Source organism: Chlorocebus sabaeus, chromosome 5 (assembly GCF_047675955.1).
Source record: "Chlorocebus sabaeus isolate Y175 chromosome 5, mChlSab1.0.hap1, whole genome shotgun sequence".
Lineage (NCBI taxonomy): Eukaryota > Metazoa > Chordata > Mammalia > Primates > Cercopithecidae > Chlorocebus > Chlorocebus sabaeus.
This window is the reverse complement of record NC_132908.1, coordinates 16,671,690-16,696,642: the sequence shown is the minus strand read 5'-3', so window position 1 is coordinate 16,696,642 and position 24,953 is coordinate 16,671,690. Positions and strand designations below refer to the sequence as shown.

Here is a 24,953-nt window from a genome sequence, read left to right as displayed (position 1 = left end):
TGCCTCCTATCTGCCATTTTCCCTCTATCTTTCCATTGCATTTAAAATAGAACCTGAACATCGTTCCAGGGCCTGCAAGACTACTCCCTAAGGCCTCTTTCCTAGCAGTTTCCTTCTCACTTGCTGCACTCAGTGCATTGGTCTCACTGCAACTCGAGTACTCCTAGCTCATTCCCAGTGCCTCAGGGCCTTTGCATATGCTCTTCTCTCTGCTCCAGATCTCCCCAGGACTGGTTCTTTTACAGGCTTTAGCTCTGCAGTGATCTCCTTAGAAAAGCCTTCCTAGATAAATCATTCTATCGAAGGCTGTCCCCATCAAGGTCCTGAGTCCCCAGGAATCACATGAATGAAGTTTTCTCTAGAATACCTGTCATTAGCTGAGCTGTTTTTGTTTATCTGTTTGCTCACTCATTGGCTGGCTGCCCCACTGGACTGCAATTCCATGACCACAGGGGCCTGGTTTGTCTGGTTCACCATGGTCCCTCCTGAACCTGGCACATTGTAGGCACTCGGTGACTACCTGCAGAAACAATGAGCATCTTTTTTTTCCGAGTCAATAGCATGAGATTCCCATGGATTGGAGAAATGTATCTGAGCTGTTTAGCCACCTGCTGAACATAGTGAGTCAGGCACTATGCAAGGCCCTGGGATGGTGCTAACTCCAAGGAGATCCTAAATAGGCTACAGAGTGGCCCTGTGGTTCTTCCTTCCCTTTCTGTTCATTTGCCATTAAAATTAAGACTTTAGAAAAAATTCAAAATACAAGTGAGGGCTCTTGGCATCACATGCTGTTATTTTTGCCAGTGATTTTGATGGTTCTCACACCAAGGGTACCAGACCTGTGTAGCGAGGACCCTCCCCGAAAGCACTAGCCATGGGGGGGCCAACATCATTTGTCACTGCCAGAAGTACCCAGTTGCCCAACAGCAGGCTGATAAGCAGGGAGAGCCCAGACACCAGGCATTCATCTCTTTAATGGGACATTAATGTTGTCAATTGGCTGCTCAGGCCCCTAGCACAGAATCCAACTGGGGCAGTATCTAATTGCCCCCTGACACCAGTAATTTATGGAGTGGGCTCCCTTGGCAGCTCACATCCAGCAAATCCACTAGGAGTCTTAATTGAAAACAGTGGCTCAACAAGAAACGCTCACTGGTGCCTGTTTTTCATGGGGATACATACATTTGCTGGAGAACAGGTTAGGCAGGGCCACAGAAGCTAGAGGAGGACTGTCAAGGAAAATACACGCAGGTGGGACTTCCCCTCTCCCCAACATACTCTTAGCCGCTCAAGATGTACCATAGTCTACGATCAGACTCTTGGTCCCTAATCCAGCAGTCAGAACCATTGAGACAAATTACCTCCTTAGCCCTTACAGATGTGAGAAAGGCAGAAACCAGGTGCTGCAGTTCTGTGTGAACAACACGCACCAGGCTTCATCATGCTTCCCCTTCCTTCCTGCACCATGACCCAGATACACTCACATACTCATTCCGAAGTCTTACTCAACATCTACAAACACTATGTACTCTCTGTGTGCTGGAGATACTGCAGTGAAGAGGGAGACACAGTTCCAACTCTCCTGTGAACAATCAGTGAGTGACCAGATAAAGCAACAAGATAGTTTTAGATAGTAAATGCTACGAAAAAGTATTAAAACAGAGAAGGGTTGGGTGGAGAATGTAGTTATTGCAGCAGCTTAAGTGGGTGGCCGGGGAAGGCTTCTCTGAAGGTATATCATTTGGATTTAGATCAGAATGATAAAAAAAAAAAAAGCTAGCTATGTGACCCATCTGTCCATCCATCCTTCCTTCAATCCATCATCCATCTACTCATCTAATCATATAGTCAATGATTGATCTGGTACTTCCCTTGAGTGAATCCATGGGTCTAAAAACTGGGGAGACAAAACCACAACTCAGCATAGGATTTGTGGCCAAAGAGACCTAGGTTGAATTTTGAGCTCTCCCACTTCCTACCAATCTAGAAAATCTTTGGATCTCTATCAGCCTCAGTTCTCCATTCTGGAAAATGCGACTAATATTACTGACATTGGAGTCATCACTGGCTAGGATAAAAAATTCAGAGGGGCAGAAATTCTACCCTAAAAAATACATCCGTGTTCCAGTTGGTTTCATCTTTCCCTGTTTAAGATGCTGGTGCCGGTGACTGGGGCCGGAGAGCCTTCTCCGGGCACGGGGTTAGCTTATCTTTAGGGCTCTCCAAGTCCTCTTCTCCTCCATCTCCAACTAGAAGTGTCAGATAGTAGAGTAGAATCTGGCCAAGGGAACTGCAAAATACGATGAAATGTGACAAGACCTGGCCTCTTACCTCGGAAAACTGAAGCCTCCCAAAGTCGCTGGGTGGGCTTGCGATCTTGAAGACTTTTTTTGGCATCACCCAGGTCTCCAGAGTCTCCAGTTTGCTCACGGCCAGATTGGTAGCATGGTGCTTGATCAGAAAGCCCTGGAAACGGTCGGCAAGGAAGTAGAGGTGGACAGATGCTGGGTGGCCCATTGGGTAGTACCTGAAAACACAGGCGCTCATGGGTTAGGGCCCAAGGTGTGTAGGATCACAGTGGGGCTCCCCACCCACCAAGCTAGTTTTGTTCCTAAAGCAGTCCCCATTGTGTACAATGCCTACCATTTTCCTTGCATCTGACTGAAAGCTGTTCCCTATGTATCTACGATCTCAGTGACTAGGAATACTTTTTTCTTTGGCTGATTATAAATGAAAACCATGCTGACTGTAGGAAAGTACAACAAAGAAAGTAAAATGACTACTTTCCATGCCTCTTCCCATACATAATGTCAATTCACAGATACTGAGTCCTCTGGTGCTTGGTACTGGGCAGTGAAAATGGCGTGTGAACACTGTCATGTTGATGGATTCCCCTTTGGCCTTATTTCCTATGCATCTATTTGCATAAATACTACATAGTTGGCATCTATTATCCTAGCTATTATTCTGTTTTCTTTGTGTAATATTTCCTGAGGATTATCACATCTTTGAAAAGTCTCTGAAGACATGGTTTTGTATGTGTTGATGCTCGGTGTTTCATCGTCGGTAATACCAGATTTTATAAAGCAAGTTCCCTATCATTGGATGATAACTCTAATTTTTTGCTTCTCTAAACAGTGCTGCATTCAACATCTTTGAGCAAAACCTTTCATTTGTCTCGCCTCTGTTTAAATCTCTGAGGCTCTTTCGTGTCTGCAGCTTAACTGTTTCGGAAGTACTGATTTATTCTCCCACAGTCCTTACCACTCACACTGGTTATCATCAATCTGAGATAAACACACATGCAAAAGTGGCTTGTTGTTTTAAAATGCATGTCTTTGATCCACAAAAGCTTGCTGGCTGAAAGGGACAGGGTAGCGAAGCAGCGATGTCCAGAGAAAAGGGGGAAGCAGAGAGCAAAAGAGGAGAACGTTGGAGGAGCCCCGCTTGGTATCTTTCCTACTTGTCAGATAAAAAGCTGCCGCTTCTGCAATGTGTAAATTGCACAGCACTAAGAAGGCGCTTGTGGGTCCTTCATAACAGCATTTCACAAATCATTGTCCCTGCTCAGCTAAACGCAGCCTTCCCTCTGGTCCTGATCTGGAGTTTTAAGTCTTTATGTCCAATTATAACAGTTAGGGAAGCTGCCTTCTTGTGTTCACACATCTCCTGAAATCATTGCCTTGTTACTGGGTTGCCTTCCAGGGGGCATGGAAAAAAAACCGAAACTTGAACAGTCCTCAGATTGTTTGCTGGGCATTCACAGTTCACGCAAACCTGTTTTAAATCTGGACTTTGGGAGTGGACAGTCCAGGGATTGTGCTGTCATTCCACCACTGCAGCAAAATCTAGGCAGGGCTGTCACAGAAAACCTCCTATGATGACAGAAATGTTTTATTTATTTTTGAGACAGAGTCTCCCTCTGTCACCCAGGCTGGAGTGCAGTGGTGTGATCTTGGCTCACTGCAACCTCTGCCTCCTGGGTTCAAGCGATTCTCCCGACTCAGCCTCCCGAGTAGCTGGGATTACAGGCATCGGCCACCATGCCCGGTGATTTTTTATATTTTTGTAGAGAGGAGGGTTTCACCATGTTGGCCAGACTGGTCTCAAACTCCTGACCTCAAGTGATGCGCCCGCCTCGGCCTCCCAAAGTGCTGGGATTACGGGTGTCAGCCGCTGCGCCAGGCCAAAAGCTTTATATTTCCATGGGATTTGGGGGGAACAGGTGGTATTTGGTTCCGTAAGTTCTTTAGTGATGATTTATGAGATTTTGGGGCCCCCATCTCCCAAGCCACTAGCAATGTGCTACTGCTGAGAACTTGAAATATGGCCAGTGTGACTGAGGAACTGAATTTTAAATTGTATTTAGTTTTAGTTAATTTACACTGAAATAGCCACCTGTGGCTACTGTATTGGACAGCAAAGATATCGTCATGAAAGAGCCAGTGGTCGCCCGCATTCATGTCCCCAAATCTCCCATCTCCTGTATCTTATGCTCTCTTCCATGTGACTTTGCAAGTTTCCTTGTACTTGGGAGGCAGAACCTAGTTTTCTACCTCTGGAATCTTCTTTGGACAACAGACAGTGGTAGAAGGGCTGTCCTGTCAGTTCTGAGCCAGGGCCTCAAGATGCCTTGCACATGTCTGTTTGCCTTCTTGTTCTCTTGAGGTCACCATGAGAGCATGCCTGGGCTAGCTTGCTGGAGGAGGAGACATTTGAAACAGCAGAGCTACCCTAGTTGTCCCAGCTGAAGCCATCCTAGGCTCAGGCAACTATTCCCAGCCAAGGACCACAGAGCCACTTCCCGACTTGCAGTTGGCTGCAGATACAGGAGCAAGGCCAGCCCAGACTGGGAAAACTGTCCAGCTGATCTGCAAACTTGAGCGTTACATAAATGCGTATTGTTTCAAAACACTGATTTGGGAGTTGTTTGTTACACAGTGTTATCATGACAGTAGACACGTAAAGCACTGCCAGTGTGTGTTCTGTGAAGTGGGTGAAGCAGGAGAACTTGCTGTCTTTGGAGTCAAAGAAAGAAAGTGTTTCCAGAAAGCAGCAGTCAAAAAAAATGTAGAAGTCAATCTTTGATTACTTGCCTCCCTTCACTTTCTTTTCATTTTTTGAGATGGAGTCTCACTCTGTCACCCCGGCTAGAGTGCAGTGTCATGAAATCGACTCATTGCAACCTCTGCCTCCCGGGTTCAAGCAATTCTCCCTGACTCAGCCTCCTGCATAGCTGGGATTATAGGTGTGAGCCATCACACCTGGCCCCTTCCATCCCTCTATTCTCCTTATACACTGCCAGAATCCTGGTCCAAGCCACCATCATTTTGTACCTGCGCCTCTGCAGCAGCTTCCTTAACTGTCACCCCCTCTTTCTTTTGCCCACTATAACCTGTTCCTATAGTAGCCACATCCATTGTCCCCCACTTAAATGCCACAAGCACCTTGCTTCGTGCTTGCAATAAAATCCAAACTCCTTACCTGGTCCACAAAGTCCTGCCACTTTCTCTAGCCTCCTTTTGTTTCCAGCTACCCTAATCTACCACCTTCTGGCCACTGGGACTTTATTTTGGATTCTTGAACAAGCTAAGCTCACTGCTGCCTCTGACTTGTCACTCTCACATGACTTTATCTTCATTTTTTTGCAGAGCATTTCCCCTTATTGATCTTATGTTCTGGTTTACCTGTGCTTAGGTACTGTCTCTCTTTGCAGTAGAGTGGGAGGGCTTTGAGTTCACGGGCCTGGTCAGCCTGGATCAAGGATGAATTCTCCGTGCCTAACACATAGCCTGACACACAGGAGCTGCTCAATCAGTACTTATTGAAGGAGTGAAAATTCTAGAAGGATTTTCTCGTGAACCTCATGCTTCTAAGTTACATCTACAGTTACATCTACAGTCCCTGTAACCAAGGAGTGAACACAAAGCCCTCTGATGCCTCATCCTGACTGTATTTGGTATCTAAGTAATGACAGCCGTTCATGTCTCAAAACAGAAAAATAATCAAGATGCCATACAGTCATCTACAGGAAGGCAACTGAAGTCTTCGTCTGGCCCAAAGGTGTTTTTCTTTCTTATTTAAATATGATGAGCACTGAAAAAAAATCAGGAGATTTGGCTGGCAACTCCTAGTCTGCATTCTCACGGAATGTACTGGGGTTCAGCACCACAGACTTCCAGGTTCCCACGGTCAGCCCACCCTGCAGGGGTCACACGAAGTTAAGATTCTGGTGCTTCGTGCCTGGCCCTGGAGGGCATTCGGGGACCTGTAATAAAAATGCTGACATCCTTATTTCTGGATGGTGGATGACAAGCAAACTTTATTTTCTTATTCTCTCAATCTGCCATTTCAGAAATTTCTGCAATGCACATGCGTTACTTGATAATGAGAAAAAAAATCAATAAACATGATTTAATGAAAGGTTATATTATGGACTGGAAAGGCACAATTTGCCTCAAATATCCAGATAAAATGAAGCAAAGTTTCCACTTGCCGTTTTCCCACATGCCCCAGGGCTACAGGGCTAGGAATCCATTGCCTTCTGCCTTTTGGGATAAGGGTCTTTTGTCCTGATTTATTTTCAGGCTCCTATTCATAAATACATCGGCTTTGCCCACAGCAAGGCACAACAGTTCCATTACAATAAAAAACGAGGTGGATGCCAGAGGATTCCTGGCTCGAGGCAACGTGACAGCTCACTTCATTCCAAACTTTCAACAACCCTAGATAAATTGGGGGTGTCTTTTGGAATTTCCTGTAAGATCATTTACCTTATACATTGTAGGAAGCCTGCGACTGTAATTATTATGGAACGACATTTGCCTTCCAAGTGTTGGGCGCTGCACTGTGTACTGGGGATACATGCAGGGATTCTGCTTCCAGACTAGCAGCGGGGAGAGAGACTCCCGCCAAGATACCGCACATGAAGGTGAAGTCCCTGAACCACTTTCAGCTTGGGAGATGGTAGGTGTGGGGTGAGCTATTTTAATAAGTGTCATAAAGATTGTGCAGTGAGAGGCAGTGAGCAAAGAAAAGCACAGGGGGAGAAGGAGGAGTTGTTACCATCACACACAGTAGGTTCACTGTTGGCTGCACTGTAATGGCAACTGGCAACTAAGATACCAGCAATGACCTGAACCCTGAGCAGTTACGGAGGCCAATGTGGGTGGATCACCTGAGGTCAGGAGTTCGAGACCAGCCTGGCCAACCTGGTGAAGTCCTGTCTCTACTAAAACTACAAAAATTAGCCGGGTGTTGTGGCATGTGCCTATAGCCTCAGCTACTTGGGAGGCTGAGGCAGAATTGCTTGAACCTGGGAGGTGGAGGTTGCAGTGAGCCGAGATCGCACCACTGCACTCCAGCTAGGGTGACAGAACAAGACTGTCTCAAATATAAAGGATTAACACTGTTAACTCATTAGGTAGTTTTTGATGATTATCTCCTTTAAACTTCACAACACCTTATGATACAAAGATGATGGGTACTACTCATTTCACAGATGAGGAAACCGAAGCTCAGAGAGATGAATGCCCAAGGCCAATAGCTTGTAATCAGAGTTTAAACTGCAGGTCCTAGACTCCTAACCAACACTAGTCTCCCTTTAAACTAAATCAGAAACTTTACGGAGAGAAGCCGAGGGATGGGAGAAGGTGATGGGACAGTGTCACAGTCCTGCAGAAACCTTGCTAGCCAGGGACGAGACACCAGGCGGGAAACCTGCCTGTGTTTTCAGACAGTCAGTGAACAATCTTTTTCCCCCGAGCCCCGTCAGAGACTGAAGATGCTAGGTTGTTAAACGAACACAAAAAAGGAGGAGAGTGATTAGAGGTGCTTCTAAGGAAATAATCAGAAAAGAGAATGGGGAAAAAAGGGCTTTCTGTGAAAAGATATTCATCAGAACATTGTTTACAGTGGCACATTACTGACAATGGCAACAGTGAAGGGCCGGATTAAGCAAACTCTAGAACTTCTGCTCAGTGGAATACTAGAGGCATTAAAAAGAGTCATTATCGTTGCGGAAGCTACAGAGCAGCGTGGAGAAATGGGGGCTAAGAGTATAATGCCAAGGGAAGAAAACAGGATACCCAATTCTTGGTGCAATTATGTAAATATCCAAAATGCATATTGCTTCAGAACAAAAAAAGGGTACACAATGTGAAAGGCTTGGCTGGCTTAGGGAAAGAGATGGGAGAAGACAGGATTATGTTGAATTATTTTCCTACCTTCCCCTCTTCTTTCCACATCTTCTAGAATGCTCTTTCCTGAAGTGTCGGCAGGTAGTGGTAGGTGAGACGATTGTAAGGGGTGGCTGAGAAGTTTCAACAATAGTTCTGCCTATTAATTTTCTTTGTGATATTTTTAGGTGTGATGACATTATGGTGAATGTGTTTCAAAGAGTTATTTTTCAGAGATACATTATTAAAATATTGATGGCTGAAATGATAGGATGTCTGGGATTGACTTCAAACTGATCTGGGAGGAGGCGGAAGGTGGGTGAAGATGAAAATGAAACAGATGAAACAAGATCAGCCCTGAGTTGGAAATTGTCGGGGCTGGGTGATGGGAACATGGGGTTCCACTGTTCTATGTTGTACATCTTTGACATTTTCCATCAAAAAAAGTTTTGTGTATTCGTGGCTACCTTCCGCTTAACACAAATGCTTCATATGGTATGGTGACATAAAGCTTCCTTGTACAGTATATATATGTAGCATGAAGAATGAGTAAAATCATTGGGTACATAGGATATCTGGTATCTGAGAAAGTAAAGCACAAAGTGTCACAATGGCTTGGATTGGAAATGCCATGCACGCTAGGAGGGTGGCATTAGATGAATTTTGGGCAAAGGAAGAGAGAAAGCGTAGGGTGGCATTGCACTGCAGATCCCTAAAGAGGAGAAAGGGCCCCCCCTCTGCACCCTGAGCCTCCTCCTGCTTCTCAACTCCTCTCCCTGCATCCCATATAGGACTCACCGGCAGCTGTTCTCCCCATCCGTGTGCAGGGATGTCTCGGCCCGTCGAAGACCCAGGCGGGCAAAGGAGTGGTACAAGGTGAGTGTCACGTCGCTCAGGCTGTGGATGCCATCAGGCTCGTCATAGACATTCTCCCAGTAGGAGCGGAGGCCCGGGGTACCTGCAGGGTAGTTCCCGTACAGGTAATAGTCCAGCTGCCCAATGATTTCCTGATTCACTACGGCTTCGAACTTGCGGGCAAAGAAGGTAGGCCGGGCTGTCTGCTGTACTCATGGGATTAAAAAAAGAAAAACCAAATCAGCAAGTGCTGGGGGTGGGGGGAACCTACAGGCATATCCTGTGGTTAGAAGCAAAGCTCTGCTGGATCCATGACACTTTTTGCACTTCTGTGTTCTCAGTTTCAACATCTGTAGAATGGGTTGTAATAAGGGTGTGAGGAGGGTTAAATGAGTTAGTCTGTGCAGAGCATGTAAAGCAATAAGCATCATTTAGATGTCTGTTAAATGAACTAAATTTTAGATGGTAATAGCTGGGATGGATCTCAGACATCATTTAGGTAGAGGTCATAGGCTAGTAATCTAGGGCAAATATAGCCTGCAGCTGTATTTTAGCTGGCCATATTTAAAACATGAAAGAGTTCACAGAAACTCTTGGCTTCTCTTTAAACAGCAATAGATCTGGCAACCCCAGGCCTATACACCATGTGGTAACAACTGGTTAAAGCTGAATAGCGGCTGTTCCTTTAGATTCTTCTGCTCCATGCCCTATTGCCTCTTTGGTATTTCAGCCAACTTGCAGACTCACAAGGGATCAGAATCTCTCGGACTTTGAAAAATTCAGATTCCAGGTGCACACCTGTAGTCCCAGCTACTCAGGAGGCTGAGACAGGAGAATCACTTGAACCCATGAGGCGGAGGTTGCAGTGAGCCAAGATTGTTCCATTCCACTCCAGCCTGGGTTACAGAGCAAGACTCTGTCTCAAAGTAAAAGGATCTACTGAGTCAATAGCTCTGGAGTGTAGCTAAAACATTAAAAAAAAAAAAAATCCCAGGTGATTACGATTCAAACTCTCAAGGAGACAGTAAGAGACTTACCTGAGAACACACAGCAAGTCCTTGGCAGAGATGGGATGAAGAGTCAGGGTCGAGGGTTAAAGAAATACTAAGCACCTATAATCTACGAGGTTTTATACTTTATATTCAGTAAAAGGCCAGACAGTAAATATTGAAAATAGCTTTGAAACCACTCAACTCTGCTCTTACAGCATAAAAGCAGCCACAGACAAGAAACTAAATAAATGGGTATGGCTGTGTTCCAATAACACTTCATTTACAGAAGCAGGCAGTGGGCTGACTTTGGCCCCCAGGGCTAGAGTTTGCTGACCCCTTGTGCAGGGCTGCAGAAACAAATAAAACACAGGCCTCTCCCTGGAGGAGCTTATTACAGTCTATAGTGTTTGTTATTGACCTAAATGTGGGTCCAGCCCTGTTTTCATGGTGGTAGATTAATAGCAGCAATAACTACTGACCACACACAATATTCAGGGCAGTGCACTTATATCATTGCCTCTAATTTTCCACATAATTTGGCAAGGCAGGTATTAAGATTCCCATTTTACAGATGAGAAAACTGAGCTCAGAGAGGCAAAGCGGTAAGTACAGACTCACACCCCAAATGCATGACTCCAACATCTAAGCTTTCTCTACTGCATCACTCCAGGATTGAGGCAACTTCATGAACTTGGAGCCCCCGATCGTAAGTACCCTTGGCGTTATTCTAAACATCTCATTGCCAGTCTGCTTCAGGAAACCTCTCTGGTGGGTTCCTTTCACAGTAGCACGGTGGAGAGTTAGACTACCTGAGTTCAAATCCTCATTTGGCTACTGTCTAGCTGTGCAGGTGAAGTCACTCAAACTCTCCAGGCCTCAGCATCCTTAAAATAGGTTACTAGGATAGTGTCTAGCACACGGCGTAGGCTGCTATTTGATTATCATCACTAGCCCCTTGTTACCAGGAACTCATGTAGGGGCAGAGGACTGGCCTCAAGGGCAGGATAAACTCCTTTCTCTGCCTGTGATTCTGACCATAGCTGGATCTTCTAAAAGGGCAGGTTGCTATATTTATTATTCTTTCTCTCCAAGTTCTCTGCACAAGAACTCTGCGTTCCTTACAGGCAGCAGTGGCTTGACTCTAGCTCTTGGGGGATACTCTTAATCTTTGCTTGCTGTGAGCACATGAGGCAGTCTTCATGAGAGGTTACAACGTCCCCGGGATGCCGGGCTAGGATACAAATGATGCTGGTGCCTAGGGGAGTGTGGGGCTCCGAGAATCACCACACGGAGGTTCTGTGCTCTAAGTGAAGATGCTCTGTGATAAGGACAGTGAGGGACGGGTCCTCTCCAAAGGTGGGAATTCACTGAATAGGTCAAATATTCCCCTGCAACCCTCTTTCTGCTCAGCAGATCCTGTCTGCAGGGAAGATGTGGTTTTAAGCAGCTCCCTGTCTGCCAGCTTAAGGTGGCTGGAGCTGCTGGTGGGAACCTTGAGGGGAATACGAATGACAGAAAAAACCTTCAGTGTACTCCGCACTCATACAGGCACAAAACCAGGAAGGCAGCAGGGACTACTGCAAAAAACCCCACTTGGAACACCCCTCCATGCCTCAGTTTCCCTACCTGAACAATCAAAGTGACGTCTGCCCTAGTAAAGCCAATGCCCACACAGCCTGGCACAGAGAAGATCAAACACAAACAGCATCCCAGTCACACATCAGGGGCACCTTGGCTATGAGCTTGGAACTGTGTCCCTGCCTTCCCTGTGTCAGTGGTTTGGGAAGCAGCATACCATCTCTACACGGTGGCTCTAGTGACCTCAGTGATTCGTTTAACCATTTAGGGGCATTCATTCATATTTGTGCTCTCTGCTGCTAGGTGTGGGGAGGGGTGGAGGAAGAAGCCACCATCCTGGCTTGGAGGAAGCAGAGCAGGAAGGGGTGCCCATTTTGGGGCCACTCTCAGGGCTCATGGTAAGTGGATGACCATTCCCCAGCCACCTGCTCTGCCCTTCCCTTCCCTGGAACAGTAAATTGTTAGGCTGCCCAGAGACAGCTGTAAAGGGAATAATGTTCTACCTCTTGTTACTCTTTCAAGTACACAGAACACAATGGTTTCCAAACCTGGCTGCTCCTCAGAAAAGTACAATTCATTGAAAATACAAAGTCGTCGATATCACTGGAGATCAGTGGTTCTCAACCAGAGGTGCTGCTAAACATCCCACCCAGGCATGGGACAGCACCTCCTAACAGGATCATCCGGCCACAATGGCCAGAGTTCTGAGGTTGAAAAGCTCTGCCCTAGATATACTTAAAAGCTTATTCCTGGGTATAAATTTAAATATTGTGGGAGATTCTGATGAAAAGGCAATAAAGAGAGGATGATAGGAGTATGGCCTTTGGACATTTTTTTTTAACCTTTCTGTGCCTCAGTTTTCATATCCCTAAAACGGAATAATAGTATGAAAGGTCATTTGCTTTTGGGTTAATGAGTCAACGTGGTTAGAACAGCCCTGACCTGGAGTAAGTGTTCAATAAACATTGGCTATTGTTGATGCTGTTGCTATTATTTATCAACAGCCAGGTTTGGCCACCATGTGATAAGGTGACCTGCAGGTCTGGCCTTGGATTTCTGCAGAGGTTTGTTGGAAAGGCATCACTTAGGCAGGCCAGAAGAAAGTCTCACCTGGAAGCGGTGGAAGTCCTGTGGCTTGAAGTCATTGGGGGAGCAGCCGCACCAGTCCACGATGTGCTTGTACTGGCACTTGCAGCCCAGCTTGCGATTCCAGTTGGTGATGCGCAGGTTGTTGTCCACCATGGTGTCGCAGTGGGGGCTGTTCTCCAGGACCGTATGGAAGAAGGACTGCAGGGGAGAGAGGGGCCTAGCCTGAGATCTCTCCCAGCCTCCCACAAAGGGACTGGGGTGGGAAAGGGTTAACTCTTGCTCTGAGTTCACGTAAGAACTGGTGGTTTTAAAGAAGCTGGGCCGCTTTCTGTACAGCTTGCAGAACCACAAGCCAAATAAACGTTTCTTTATAAATTACCAAGCCTCAGATATTCCTTCATAGCGATGCAAAAATGCGTAACACAAGTACCCGACATTCAAGGGACTCTTACGTTCTCTGCATGCATTTGAGGTCAGCTGCCCATGTGGTCCAACTCAGAGTGCAGGTGGATGCTCTGTCCAACAGATTATGTGAAATCAAAGGGATTCAAGTCTGAAATAGTTTGATAACAAAGACTGGTGATCTGGAATTTCACCCCTGGGGTAGGGAGACCAAATTGATGGTTGCAATAGACCCAGGGCTTCCTGCATTGCAGGACTGCAACATAGGGAAGGGAGTAGGTGGGGCTGCTTGCTGTCCATGGTACTGAACCAGGTGCCCTATAGTCTCCCTAACCCCAAGACTCTTGGCCAACCTTTTTAAGGGATCTAAGAGGCCATGTTGCATCTAAAAAGAAAAACTAGAGGAGAAACAATCACTGGAGTACTTGAGAGATTGCCAGAGAGTGAGAGAAAGATTTTTATAATATTTCTTATAATATTTCAACACTGTTTTATGACAGTCCCAGGCAAATATACTTCCTCCCTGTTCTCTCTCCCTAAGGGAAGCTGTTGGGGAATCTGTGTCTGCCTCTTATAAGTTTATGAGTACAGTCTTCTGATATCTTCTAAACCAGTTCTCTTGAAGTGGTCTGGGAGAAGGGAGGGAAGGCAGAGATGCAGGAGGTGGGACTGAACAGAGACCCTGGAGTACATGTGCTTGTGTGTGCTGGGGCCAGACAGGGGCAGAGGAAGCACACACGGAGCTTTGCTCACCAGGATTGAGGTGATGTCTTGATTAAAAACAGCCAAACTTCCAAACAATCTTTTCTAAATGGATGGGTGGGTAAATGAGGCTCCACCCACCAACCCCCGCTGACCTTCCTGTGACGGTAAATGACATGCCCATGAACTTGGATTTTAAGCTTGAATTGCCTTCAAGCCCAGAGAGGCATATATTCTCCATCAAGCAGTGGGGAAAAAGTACCCAATTACCAATTGCCCTGTGTTCTTTCATAATGATACAGAAATTCCCTGCAAGATACTGGACGAGGAGGTTATCAGAATTGAGAGAAGAGGTGATTTTTGCTGAAATAGGATTAAAAGCTGATTACTTAACATGTGTACAGAATAGTAAAACCTGGCCCAGTGATGACAAGCTCATCATCTCTCTGGGTGACAGGGATGCAGTCAGCCCTCCCCGGAGCTTGGCACTGCCCCAGACACAGGTAAGAGATGTGCTGGGTGTCTGGCCTGCAGAAACACACATAGCCTACGTGGTCCAAGGAAGGAACAAGGGACCATTCATGAGAAATGCCACAGATGCAACAGAAATGGAACCAGCTCTGTACTTTTCTCAGGCTGGATTGGAAATGAGGATGCAATCAACCTGGAGGTCAGGAAGATGAATCTGGAATCCCTCAGCCCAGCTCTGACCAGCAGGCAGCTATGGGAATGTCAGTGGCAATCCTTCAGAACTGGATCCCCTCCCCACTTCTACATGGGGCTGGGGCTGTTTTAGAATACTCTGGATTAATGGAGTATGACTCATGAAACCAACACCCTTTTCTTCAGGGAATGACAGGGCAATATTCAACATGAGAAAAGGGATGCTTGGTGTAAAAAGGTGGTCATCGCATGATCAGTCACTGTGAAGGATGTGTCAAAAGTTGATGTCGGGGCCAGGCATCTTGGCTCATGCCTGCAATCTCAGCACTTTGGGAGGCTGAGGCAGGAGGATCACTTGAGGCCAGGAGTTCAAGACCAGCCTGGCCCACATGGCAAAACCCTGCCTCTACTAAAAATACAAACATTAGCTGGGTGTGGTGGTGCGCACCTGTAATCCCAGCTACTCAGGAGGCTGAGGCAGCAGAACTGCTTGAACCTGGGAGGTGGAGGTTGCAGTGAGCAGAGATTGAGCCACTGCACTCCAGCCTGGGTGACAGAGGGAGACTCTGTCTCAAACAAAAAAAAGAAAAGTCGATGTGGGTATGTCCTGAAAGGGTCAGCATATACAGTTGTACAGGTTACGTGCTACATACCTTTTAGGGGTGCCGTCAGCATTGTAGATATCAGAAGGGTTTTTTAAATAACAGTTTTCTGGAAAATAGCAGTAAGATTCTTGTTCTAACAAAATCTGTATATCGTGTGATTTTTATGACCAATGAAAGCCAAGTATCTTGACGAAGAGCTGCCTTTTCTATTTTGCACAAAGACTGTGTGGACTGCTGGTGGTGGCACCGTGTGTCTACTCCACGCAGCCTCTGTGCAGACTGGAGGGAGATCAGGGACCCTGCTAAGACAGCAAGGATGTCTGGATGTGTAGAGGACAATGTAGGTGCACCCAGAATCTCTTTGCCAAAAATTCAGCATCTGCTTTGCCACAAAGGCTAGAACAAGCCCCTACCTTTCTTGGGAATTTTTTCCCAGATACTCACCTCGGCAGGAAGCAGGGTGTAGGAGTAGAACTGTTTCATCTTGGTCACCAGATCGTCTGTGGAGAACGTCACATACTCTACAAACTTCCGGTTCAGCAGGAACCAGTCCGAGCCACCATCCACGGCGATGCCCTCTGGGATTCGCCGATCTCCCAGGCGCCACATGTGAGCATCGCACTCCAGGAAGAGCCGATCCAGGCCCTGCTTCCGAATGAACCTGGGAGAGAGAAAGCTGCCCTTAGCCCCGAGGTGTCCTGAAAGACAGAACTCCAGCCAGAGTCCAAACAAAACAACACAATCATAGCGATGACAGCATTTATTGAGTGCCTGCTGTGTGCCAGGCACTGAGCCAGGGCTCTGTGTGGAGTTTATCACTTGATCCCCACAAGTGAGGCATGTCACTGTATTTCTCCCTATAAGGCAGGTACTATTTGACCCCCAATTTCCATATGAGGGCACTGAGGCTTAGAGAGCCCAGGGGATTTACCCAGCACAGTCAGATGACAATGATGATCTGCTACAGCTACTCCTTCTCTAGAGAACTTTGGCAATAATCTCCTTATGCCATAGAGGCCTTGGCAGTTTAGTGAATGCAGACTATGGATCCTTATCTCAGAACAGTGCTCTTCGATGCATACAATAAAATATACAGAGTTATGAAACAGTGACTAATAAAAACCCACCAAAGTTCTGATATATAGTAATGCCTGTGCTTCTTGACTCATACATTATATACAGGATTACAACATTTTTTAAATTTTTATTTTTTGAGACAGGGTCATGTTCCGTTATGCCTAGGCTGGAGAGCACTGGTGTGATCCTAGCTCCCCGCAGCCTCAAACTCCTGGGCTCACGTGACCCTCCTGCCTCAGGCTCCTGAGTAGATAGAACTGATTTTGAAAGTTATGTTTGTAGAGATGGGATCTCACTATGTTGTCTAGATTGATCTCGAACTTCTGGCTTCAGGTCCCCAAAGCACTGGGATTACAGGTGTGCACCACCATGTCTGGCTGCTGTTTAAATTTTTTGTAGAGACGGGGTCTCACGATGTTGCTTAGACTGGCATAAAACTCCTGGCCTCAAGCGATCCTCCTGCCTTGGCCTCTCAAAGCGCTGGGATTATAGGTGTGAGCTACTGCATGGGGCCTGGATTACAAAATACATTTTAAAACACTGAATGTATGATTTTATATATATATATATATATATACACACACATATACATATATACACATACACATATTGGTTTTGTTTTTGTTTTGAGACAGAGTCTCACTCTGTAGCTCAGGTTGGAGTGCAGTGGCGTGATCTTGGCTCACTGCAACCTCCACTTCCTGGGTTCAAGTGATTCTCCTGCCTCAGCCTTCCAAGTAGCTAGGATTACAGGCATGTGCCACCTCACCCAGCTAATTTTTTTTTTTTGTCTTTTTAGGAGAGATGGGGTTTCACCATGTTGGCCAGGCTGGTCTTGAACTCCTGACCTCAGATGATCCGCCCACCTTGGCCTCCCAAAGTGCTGGGATTACAGGTGTGAGCCACCACGCCCGGCCTACCTCCTGTAATTCTGAAGTAGTGGTGAGCATAAATGATATTTAGAGGTATCCGCACCAACTATAATGTGATAGGAAAATAGGTGATTCCTACTGGTGACTGAGTCAGTTACTGCTAACACTACTGTGATTTGTTACCTACATTTAGCTAGATTTCAGTTGAAATTTCACTAAAAAAGATACCATTTTCTTCTCATCCAAAGTCACAAACCTCCCCTGAATTTTTCCCATCAACCCTAGATTAATAACTCCTACTTTAGGAACTATATACATATAATCATCTTGTTTGGAATTTTGCAAGGCAGACTGGGCAGGGTTGGCATTTTCTATTTTGTCGATGCAGAAACCAAAGCTGTTCAGGTCCCACAGCTGGTGACATGGGCGTGTCGGAAGGGTGGACAGAGCTAGAACCAAGCCTTTTGACCCAAATGCTCTGTCCATTAGCAGTTAGCATTCATTGCACTCGTAATCATCATTGCCATTACCATCATCACCATTTTCATTATCATCACTGTTACTGCCATCATCATCATCTCCATCTTCATCATCACCACCACTATCACCATTTTCACATATTATGTGCCAGGCACTGTGCTGGCTCATGGTGGGGGTCAACGAGAAGTAAGGATGATCTCTGCTCCCAAGGAGCTATTTAGATGGGAGCTTACAGTCTAGAGTTGAACTCAGGGATCTTTCTGCTCCTTGAGCCTGCTGGCCCTTACACATGACCAGGACATAACTCTATCGTACGAATGCTTCTCCACACCACCACAGCTTCCTTACACACGTGCCTTCTGGTCATGGATTCTGTATGTGCTGGGAATGATCGTCCTCTTCCTCTCCCCCGAGTGAACTTCAATTCATCGATCAGATTGCAGACCAAAAGTTACTCTCGCAGTCCTTACAGTCTTACAACACTGTGATTTCTTCCACCATCATTGCCATTACCATCATCACCATTTTCATTATCATCACTGTCACTACCACCATCGTCATTACTACCATCATCACCATTTTCATTATCACCACTGTCATCACCATCATCGTCATCATCACCACCATCACAACCATCATCACCGATTTCAGTATCACCACCATCTTCATCCCCATTATCACTACCACCATCACCATGGCAATGAAAACATATGAGCATTATCATTCCAAGGGCTTTATGTGGATTATCTACTTTAACTTTCATGAAAACCCCAGAGACAGTACTTTTATTAACCCTGTTTTACATGTGTATGAACTTAGCAACTTGCCATAGCACATTTCTGTGATTACTGTCTACCCTTTCCAGTAGACTGTAAGTTTCAGGCAGCTAGGGTGGTTCTTGTTTTTGCTTATCACTATGTGCCTGGCACACAGTAAATGCTTAGTGAGTATTCGCAGAATGGATACTCAATCCATCAATAAGCAAACGCATGTCCAGCACCTACCACACTCCCAGCCTTGTGGTGGGTACAGTGGAAGACAGGAAACACTATAAACAACAGGCTTTATCTTGTAGGAATTCACAGTCTGACTGCGCAAATGTGATACAGGCACATGTAACCATAGGTTAAATGAGTTTTGAGGAACTTCTGGAAAAATGGGGACTAGAGCAAGGCTGAAAAGCCAGCATGCTGTGGACTTGGTTGGTGGTCAGGAATGGTGTCACGGATGAGGCAGGGCCTGAGGCAGGCTGGGAGGCCTGCAGGGAGGAGAGAAAATGGACATTCTAGACAGAAAACAGACTAATCAGCGGCCTGAGGAGCAGGCCAGTTTGGCTTCATTGGGAGATTGCTCTGGGCAGATGACAGACTGGGAAGGTCATATGTTTTTAATAAAGCTGACATCCACACAATGTAAAACAACGAGAGACCAAGAAATGATTTTATAATCAATGGGATCTAAGTGTCTTGAGGAAGACCTGCCTTTTCTATTTTCCACAAAGGCACTGTGTGGATTGCTACAGGCAGCACCAAGTGCCTACTCCATGCAGGCTCCATGCAGACTGGAGGGGGACCAGGTGTCATAACATCACCCTGTTATGACAGCAGTGATTTAAAATTAAGCATTTTAAGGTGTACAGTTGAGTTGAATTAGTTCATTAACAATGTTATCCAACTGTCACCCCTGCCTAGCTTCAAAACATTTCATCAGCCCCCAAAATAAAACCCCATACACATTATGCAGCCACTACCAATTCAGGCTAGCCCCTGGTAACCATCAGTCTGTCTCCTGCCTCTATGGATTTACCAATTCTAGATAGTTCATATTAAAGGCAGTCATACAATATATGGCCTTTTGTGTCTGCATCTTTTGCTTGGCATAATGTTTTCCAGGTTCATCCATGCTGCAGCAGATGTCGGTGCTCCATGCCTTGTTTTTGCCTGCTCGGCATCCATTTATGATTTCCCTGGGAACCACATTTTGCTTGACTTTGGACTCATCCTTAACTCTCAGTTTACTTGGGTTTGTATCCTCCCTGTAGCACCAGGGGTGGGAACATGACCCAGGATGGATCAGAGCATCTCAACTCTCTGGCCTCCATAAATCAGTTCAGGGATGGGCCATCAATGCAAGCTGGGTCTGAGACTAGGTCTTGGATTGTTGCTGGAGTTACTGAGAAGGAGGGGCTTTTCTATGAGATTTCTGGCACGGAGGATGTGAGCCTAGGGCTGCTGGTAGCCATCTCATCACCATGAATATATAGGTTGTCTGACAATGGAGCAAACTGGAAATAGGAGACAGAAAGACACAGTGCCAAGGGCTTGATGGGTTCACTTGCGATTCTGGATCTCACTGTGCCTGACCCTCTCCCAGACTTACGTGTAATGTATGTAAAGGCATTTTTGAGATGAGATTCCTCATTTGCGTTTGAAAAACTCCTAATACATGCCTGAAAGATTTCAACTTCGTCACAACCATGATGTGTGGGGAGGTTCTCAGGCTCGAGACAGGGCAGGGAGCCAGGGCTGTGGCACAAAAATGCCTCCTCTTCCACTAAGCCAGTCTGCTTAGAGTTCTAGAGCTGTCTGCATTTCTACAACAGACCTCATTACTCTGTCTTCAGACCGGAGTCACCTGTCTCCTCGCAGATAGCCTTGGTTCTCACTACAACACACCTTGGCTTCAGACTTTGTGCCTCCCGTCCAGGTCCCAGGACAGTGCCGGTCAGCTGCTCAAGAAAAGTCTACTGTGATAAGGAGACTTCAGGGTTTGGAAGCTGAAGATGGTCCTGCCTTGTTAGTCAAGCTGAATTCCAGAAAGAATTCCCCCCTCACTGGGCTTCCCACAAATCCACTGACATCTACTCAAGGGAATTACTTGAAACCTCATTAGTAAACCTACATTCTTAGCACTTTCTTTTCTGCAGGAGCAGAAAACCCACCTCTAGACATTGGCTACTATGGAAGATAATAGCATAACACATCTAAGTCATCACAAAATGGATGACGGTGTAATGAAACGGCGATGACGATGATGCTGGCAGGGAACAGACTTAATGTGGCTGAAATGTGCCTTTCATCTACAGAGCAGTGTGGCTTTACCTGTCACCAGCTGGGTGACCTCAAAATGTGAAGGAGTCCTCTCTGAGTTTCAGTTTGTTCCTTGGTAAAATACAAAGTTGGTGTAGATCTGGGTTGTCAAGTTAGATCCCTATAGGGGGGTCAGACAGATAATGGAAGCGTGTGAAGCAGCCTGGGTATGAAAAAACGAGGAGTGATGAAATTAGCAGAGCAGTGAAGGACACACATTCTGAAATGCACTTCCATTCCTTTAAAATAAGAAAGTGTCTCTGGTTAAATAAAACATCTCCCTAGGATGAATACAGTCCGTAAGCCACCGGTCCAGTCATAATGATACTGGGTTAGGTAATTCCCAAGGTACTCTCCAGCTTTGCCATTCTGTAAGTCACTTTGTTATACTCAGGAGAAGGGTGTGGGGCAAACAATACATCTCATATGGATACATGGGAGCCTGGAGAAGACTGGCAACTTTTCTAAGGACACACAGAGGACTCAACATAAGGGCAAAACCGACCAAAATACCCAGGTGTCCAATGTCACGGGTCTCGCTCTTTCTCTAACATATCTTTCCATATGCAAAATCTCAGCTTATTAGCAAAGCTATGTTCTTGCTGGAGAGGAGTCCTCTCTGAGTCTCAGTTTCCCCCTTGGTAAATTACAAAGTTGGGCTAGGTCTGGGTTGTAAAGATAAATCCCTATAGGGGTCAGACAGACAACGGAAGACAGATAATCCAAGCTCATTGGCAAAGTCATGTTCTTATTGGGGAGGAACTCAGCGAAGATTTTTCGTAATACTCACAGTATTAACCCACTGAAATGTAACCGAGTGCTCACTGGGCCATTAAAGGAAGTCCCTGAGTTTAGGAAAATAAAACCCTGCCTTGAACCTGGCTAGTGCTAATTATACAAAAACGTCCAGTCGGTGCACTTAACCATGCTTCAAACTTTCAATTTTAGATAATTTGTATTCAAACTTACATGGTTACCAGATTAACCATGAGAGAGAGAGAGAGACAAGAAATACAGGTGAGAGGACTAGCACAATTTTCCTTTCCATGCAGCAGGTTTTTAATTTCATGTTCCATTATATGGGATAACAGCATCGTCTTGCAATTTTAATGTGATGTCCCAGACCATAATATTCAAATACAATATTTATGCAGTCATCTCCAAAATGAAATATTCATGGGATTGGGAGATGGGTTGCTGTATTTACTGCATTCAAAAACTGATATGCTGCAAATGCATGCTTTGGTTAACTAAGAGTAAACGGAGACAGCTAATTCCCGAGGTCTCAGAAGAGTTTCTGGAGTCAGAGGGGTGAACGGGGACTTAGTCTTGGACTAGGAGATGGTGGCAGAGGCCCAGCAACTGGCTATCTACCAGGGGAGAGGCGTCAGCTGTTTGGGCAGGGATTTGCATTTTTTCTTCCCTTTCTTTACCATAACTTGAAAAGGTAAAATTGGAAGGCAAGGTAAGTCAGTGAACACCTGGGTGACTTTTTATAAAATATGGCTTACCAACAAGTGGTGCGCGGCTCTCTCACCTGAGGCATGGAGTGCAGATATGTAACAATAAGCGCAATATACAAAAGGTGCCCAGTGATGCGCTCTTCCTCTTCATTTCCCATTGAGTAGGTTACCTGGGGCAACAGGTGACACTACAGCAAACAGACACTGGGTGATCTAGGTACTAATCCTGCCTCTGCGTTCGCAGGCTATGAGGTGTGGGGCTGGCTTAACCTCTCTGAATGCCAGTTTCCTCATCTGTAAGATGAGCCCCCTGACACCTGTCTTGACAGCCTCCTGAATCAGCTGCAAAAGTGTGATGGATGATGCTTCTCAGAGGGCCTTGCAAAGTGTTTAGTAAGCGCTGTTCACCCAAGCAATGAACCGACTCAACCATCCCTCCCCCAAACCTGGCATCCTCCATCCTCCTCTTATGCTTTGTATTTCTCCACAGGACTTTTCACTTTCTAACACAAGGCACAAGATATTTATTTAGTCTGTTGTCCATTTCCACTCAATAGATGTAAGACGGCAGAAATTTTTGTCTATTTTTGTTCACTGCTGTATCCATACTGCTTAGATCGGTGCCTACCGTACAACTGGTGCTTGATAAATATTTACTGAATAAGTGAATAAAGGGAAGGGTAACAGCCACACCTGTTGGGCAATCAGGAAGTCACAGACATTCGTTAACTAGGTATCGGATCCTTCTAACACACATGTAACAGAAAAGAAAATTGAAGCTCAGAAAAGTTACATAACTTTCCCAAGGTCACACAGCTAGAAGTCTTGAATTTCAATGCAGGCCTAGCTGGATCCACTGCAAGCTCTTAAACTCTGCCATCTTTGATGCCCCGATTCACCATAGTCCCACCAAAAAGATAGAAACAACAGATCTGTGATCTTCTAATGCTTGAAAGAGACAATGCCCAGAAATGAGAGAGCATCAAAAGAAAAGGGCTTATTGTTGGCTTTGGAAGAATCTTTCTGCCAGGCCTCTAGAAGACATCTGTCTTCCACCTGAGGTCAGATATGAAATCATTTACATTCAGCTTTCCTTCCTAGGCTCTGAGGAAGGGGCAGTTCACCTTCCTGATATTTTTACCTATTAGCACACTATGGGAAAAAGTCACAGCTAAATATCATCCTATTGGGACATCCCAGGGACCAAATCTACTCAGCTGACCATCACAGTTAACCAGACAGAGGGTGGGAAGGAGTCCTGATTCTCCCCCATGGGAGAAGTCAGTTAAAAAAAAAAAATCTATGGCTTTTGGAAATAATGTCAGAAAAGGTGGATGATGAAGAAGTTTCTCAATTCAGTTAATTCACTGGCTACAATCTTGGCATATTCATCGAGTGTGGAATTATTCCAAAATTAAGCTGTTCCACTTTAAGTTTTAGAAGGAATAACTCTGCTCTTCCAGTTTACAGCATGTTTGAGCAAGAAGGAATCTTCGCAGGCAGCTAATACAGCTAATGCTACAAATTAAAAAAAAAAAAAAAAAAAAAAAAGCCAGAGACCGAAAGTACAAATGATACATCCAAAGTCATACTGCCTAGAAAACATAAAATCATCCTTTTACTGTTTTCCTGTCTGGTAATCTGTTATTGAATCTAGATTACTCTTTCAGCGTAAGTACAACGTAAGGATTTTAGTTAAAAAATAAAGTCATGGAATAAATCATACCCACAATGCATGAAATCAGTCAGCTATGTGAACAGGCTCACACATCTCTTCCTAGGCTCTGAGGAATGGGCAGTTTACCTGCCTGAGATTTTTCTCTATTGGCACAAAGTCGCAGCTAAATATTATTCTATTGGGATGCAGGGGCAAGATTTTGAGACCTGGAGCCAGATTACTTGGCCCAAGTCTTGTGTATTCTACTAACCTTGGACAACTTTAATCATGTGGCACTTTGGTTTCTCACAGGGGAAACGGTGATCACAATACCTAATTCATAGAGCTGGTGTGATGATTCAAATGAGCTTGTATACAGGGAGGGCTTAGCACAGGGCTTAGCACATAGTAAGGGCTCCATGATGTTCATTGTGATGCTTTATGTTTTTTTCCTTTATCGAGGTGAATTTCTATCTGTCCTCTTCTCTCTTCTGGGATTTGGTAGACAGGTACATAGGACACCTCCACGGCTAAGAAGAAATCCTTTTGTCTGGCAGAGCAATGATATTTCAGCACCAAGGACAGAAGCCCTCATTTTTGTTGTGCCATAGCCATGGTTGTGGCATGAAGGTGACAAGTGTCTTGGCCATCCTTCTAATTCTGTCCAAGCTCTGAATGAGCTCGCAAGGATTGAGCTCACTGATTTTGAAGTTTGGCAGTTCCACAGGGCCTCTGCTAGCCATCTTTCTCAGGCCCAGGGTAGGCTGTGCCGCTTCCTGGTCTGAACTGGAGTCAACTGTCATGCCTCTCTATCCTACAGTAGCTGGAAGATCAAGAAGGCCTGGAGACTTCATTCTTTTAGCAGCACTAGAGAGCACCTTCGATATTCCAGGCCCTGCTCTATGCACTGAGAAAATGGTTCTAAATAAGATGGCCATGACCCCTGCCCTTCTCTTTTAGGTGAGACAAAAAGCCTAAATAATAACAGCTACCATTTATTGAGCATATACTACATTCTAGGCTCTGTTCTATGCCCTTAATATATATTCTTTTGTTTAGAATTCATTGCAGCCCCATGAGGGCTCATTTTACAAATGAAGGAACAGAGACACAGAAAGGTTAAGTAAATTTCCCAAGTTCCACACAGCTGGTGAGTGGCAAGGAGGGGATTCAAGCCGTAGTAGTCAGGCTCTGCATTCCACACTCTAGCCACAAGGTTCTAATAAGTAAGTAGACATCGAGAAATATGAAA

General features: G+C 45.5%; 1 protein-coding gene across 1 annotated transcript in view; it reads right to left on the bottom strand.

The window, feature by feature from the left end:
* XYLT1 (xylosyltransferase 1) overlaps positions 1–24,953 on the bottom strand; it is a 373,697-nt gene that overhangs the window by 23,580 nt on the left and 325,164 nt on the right. Inside the window, exons 7-10 of the mRNA XM_007986630.3 lie at positions 15,508–15,724; positions 12,713–12,889; positions 8,976–9,238; positions 2,332–2,527 (exon numbers count right to left, since the gene is read on the bottom strand). Coding sequence (XP_007984821.3) covers positions 2,332–2,527; positions 8,976–9,238; positions 12,713–12,889; positions 15,508–15,724 — 853 coding nt within the window. The remainder of the gene's footprint in view (positions 1–2,331; positions 2,528–8,975; positions 9,239–12,712; positions 12,890–15,507; positions 15,725–24,953) is intronic.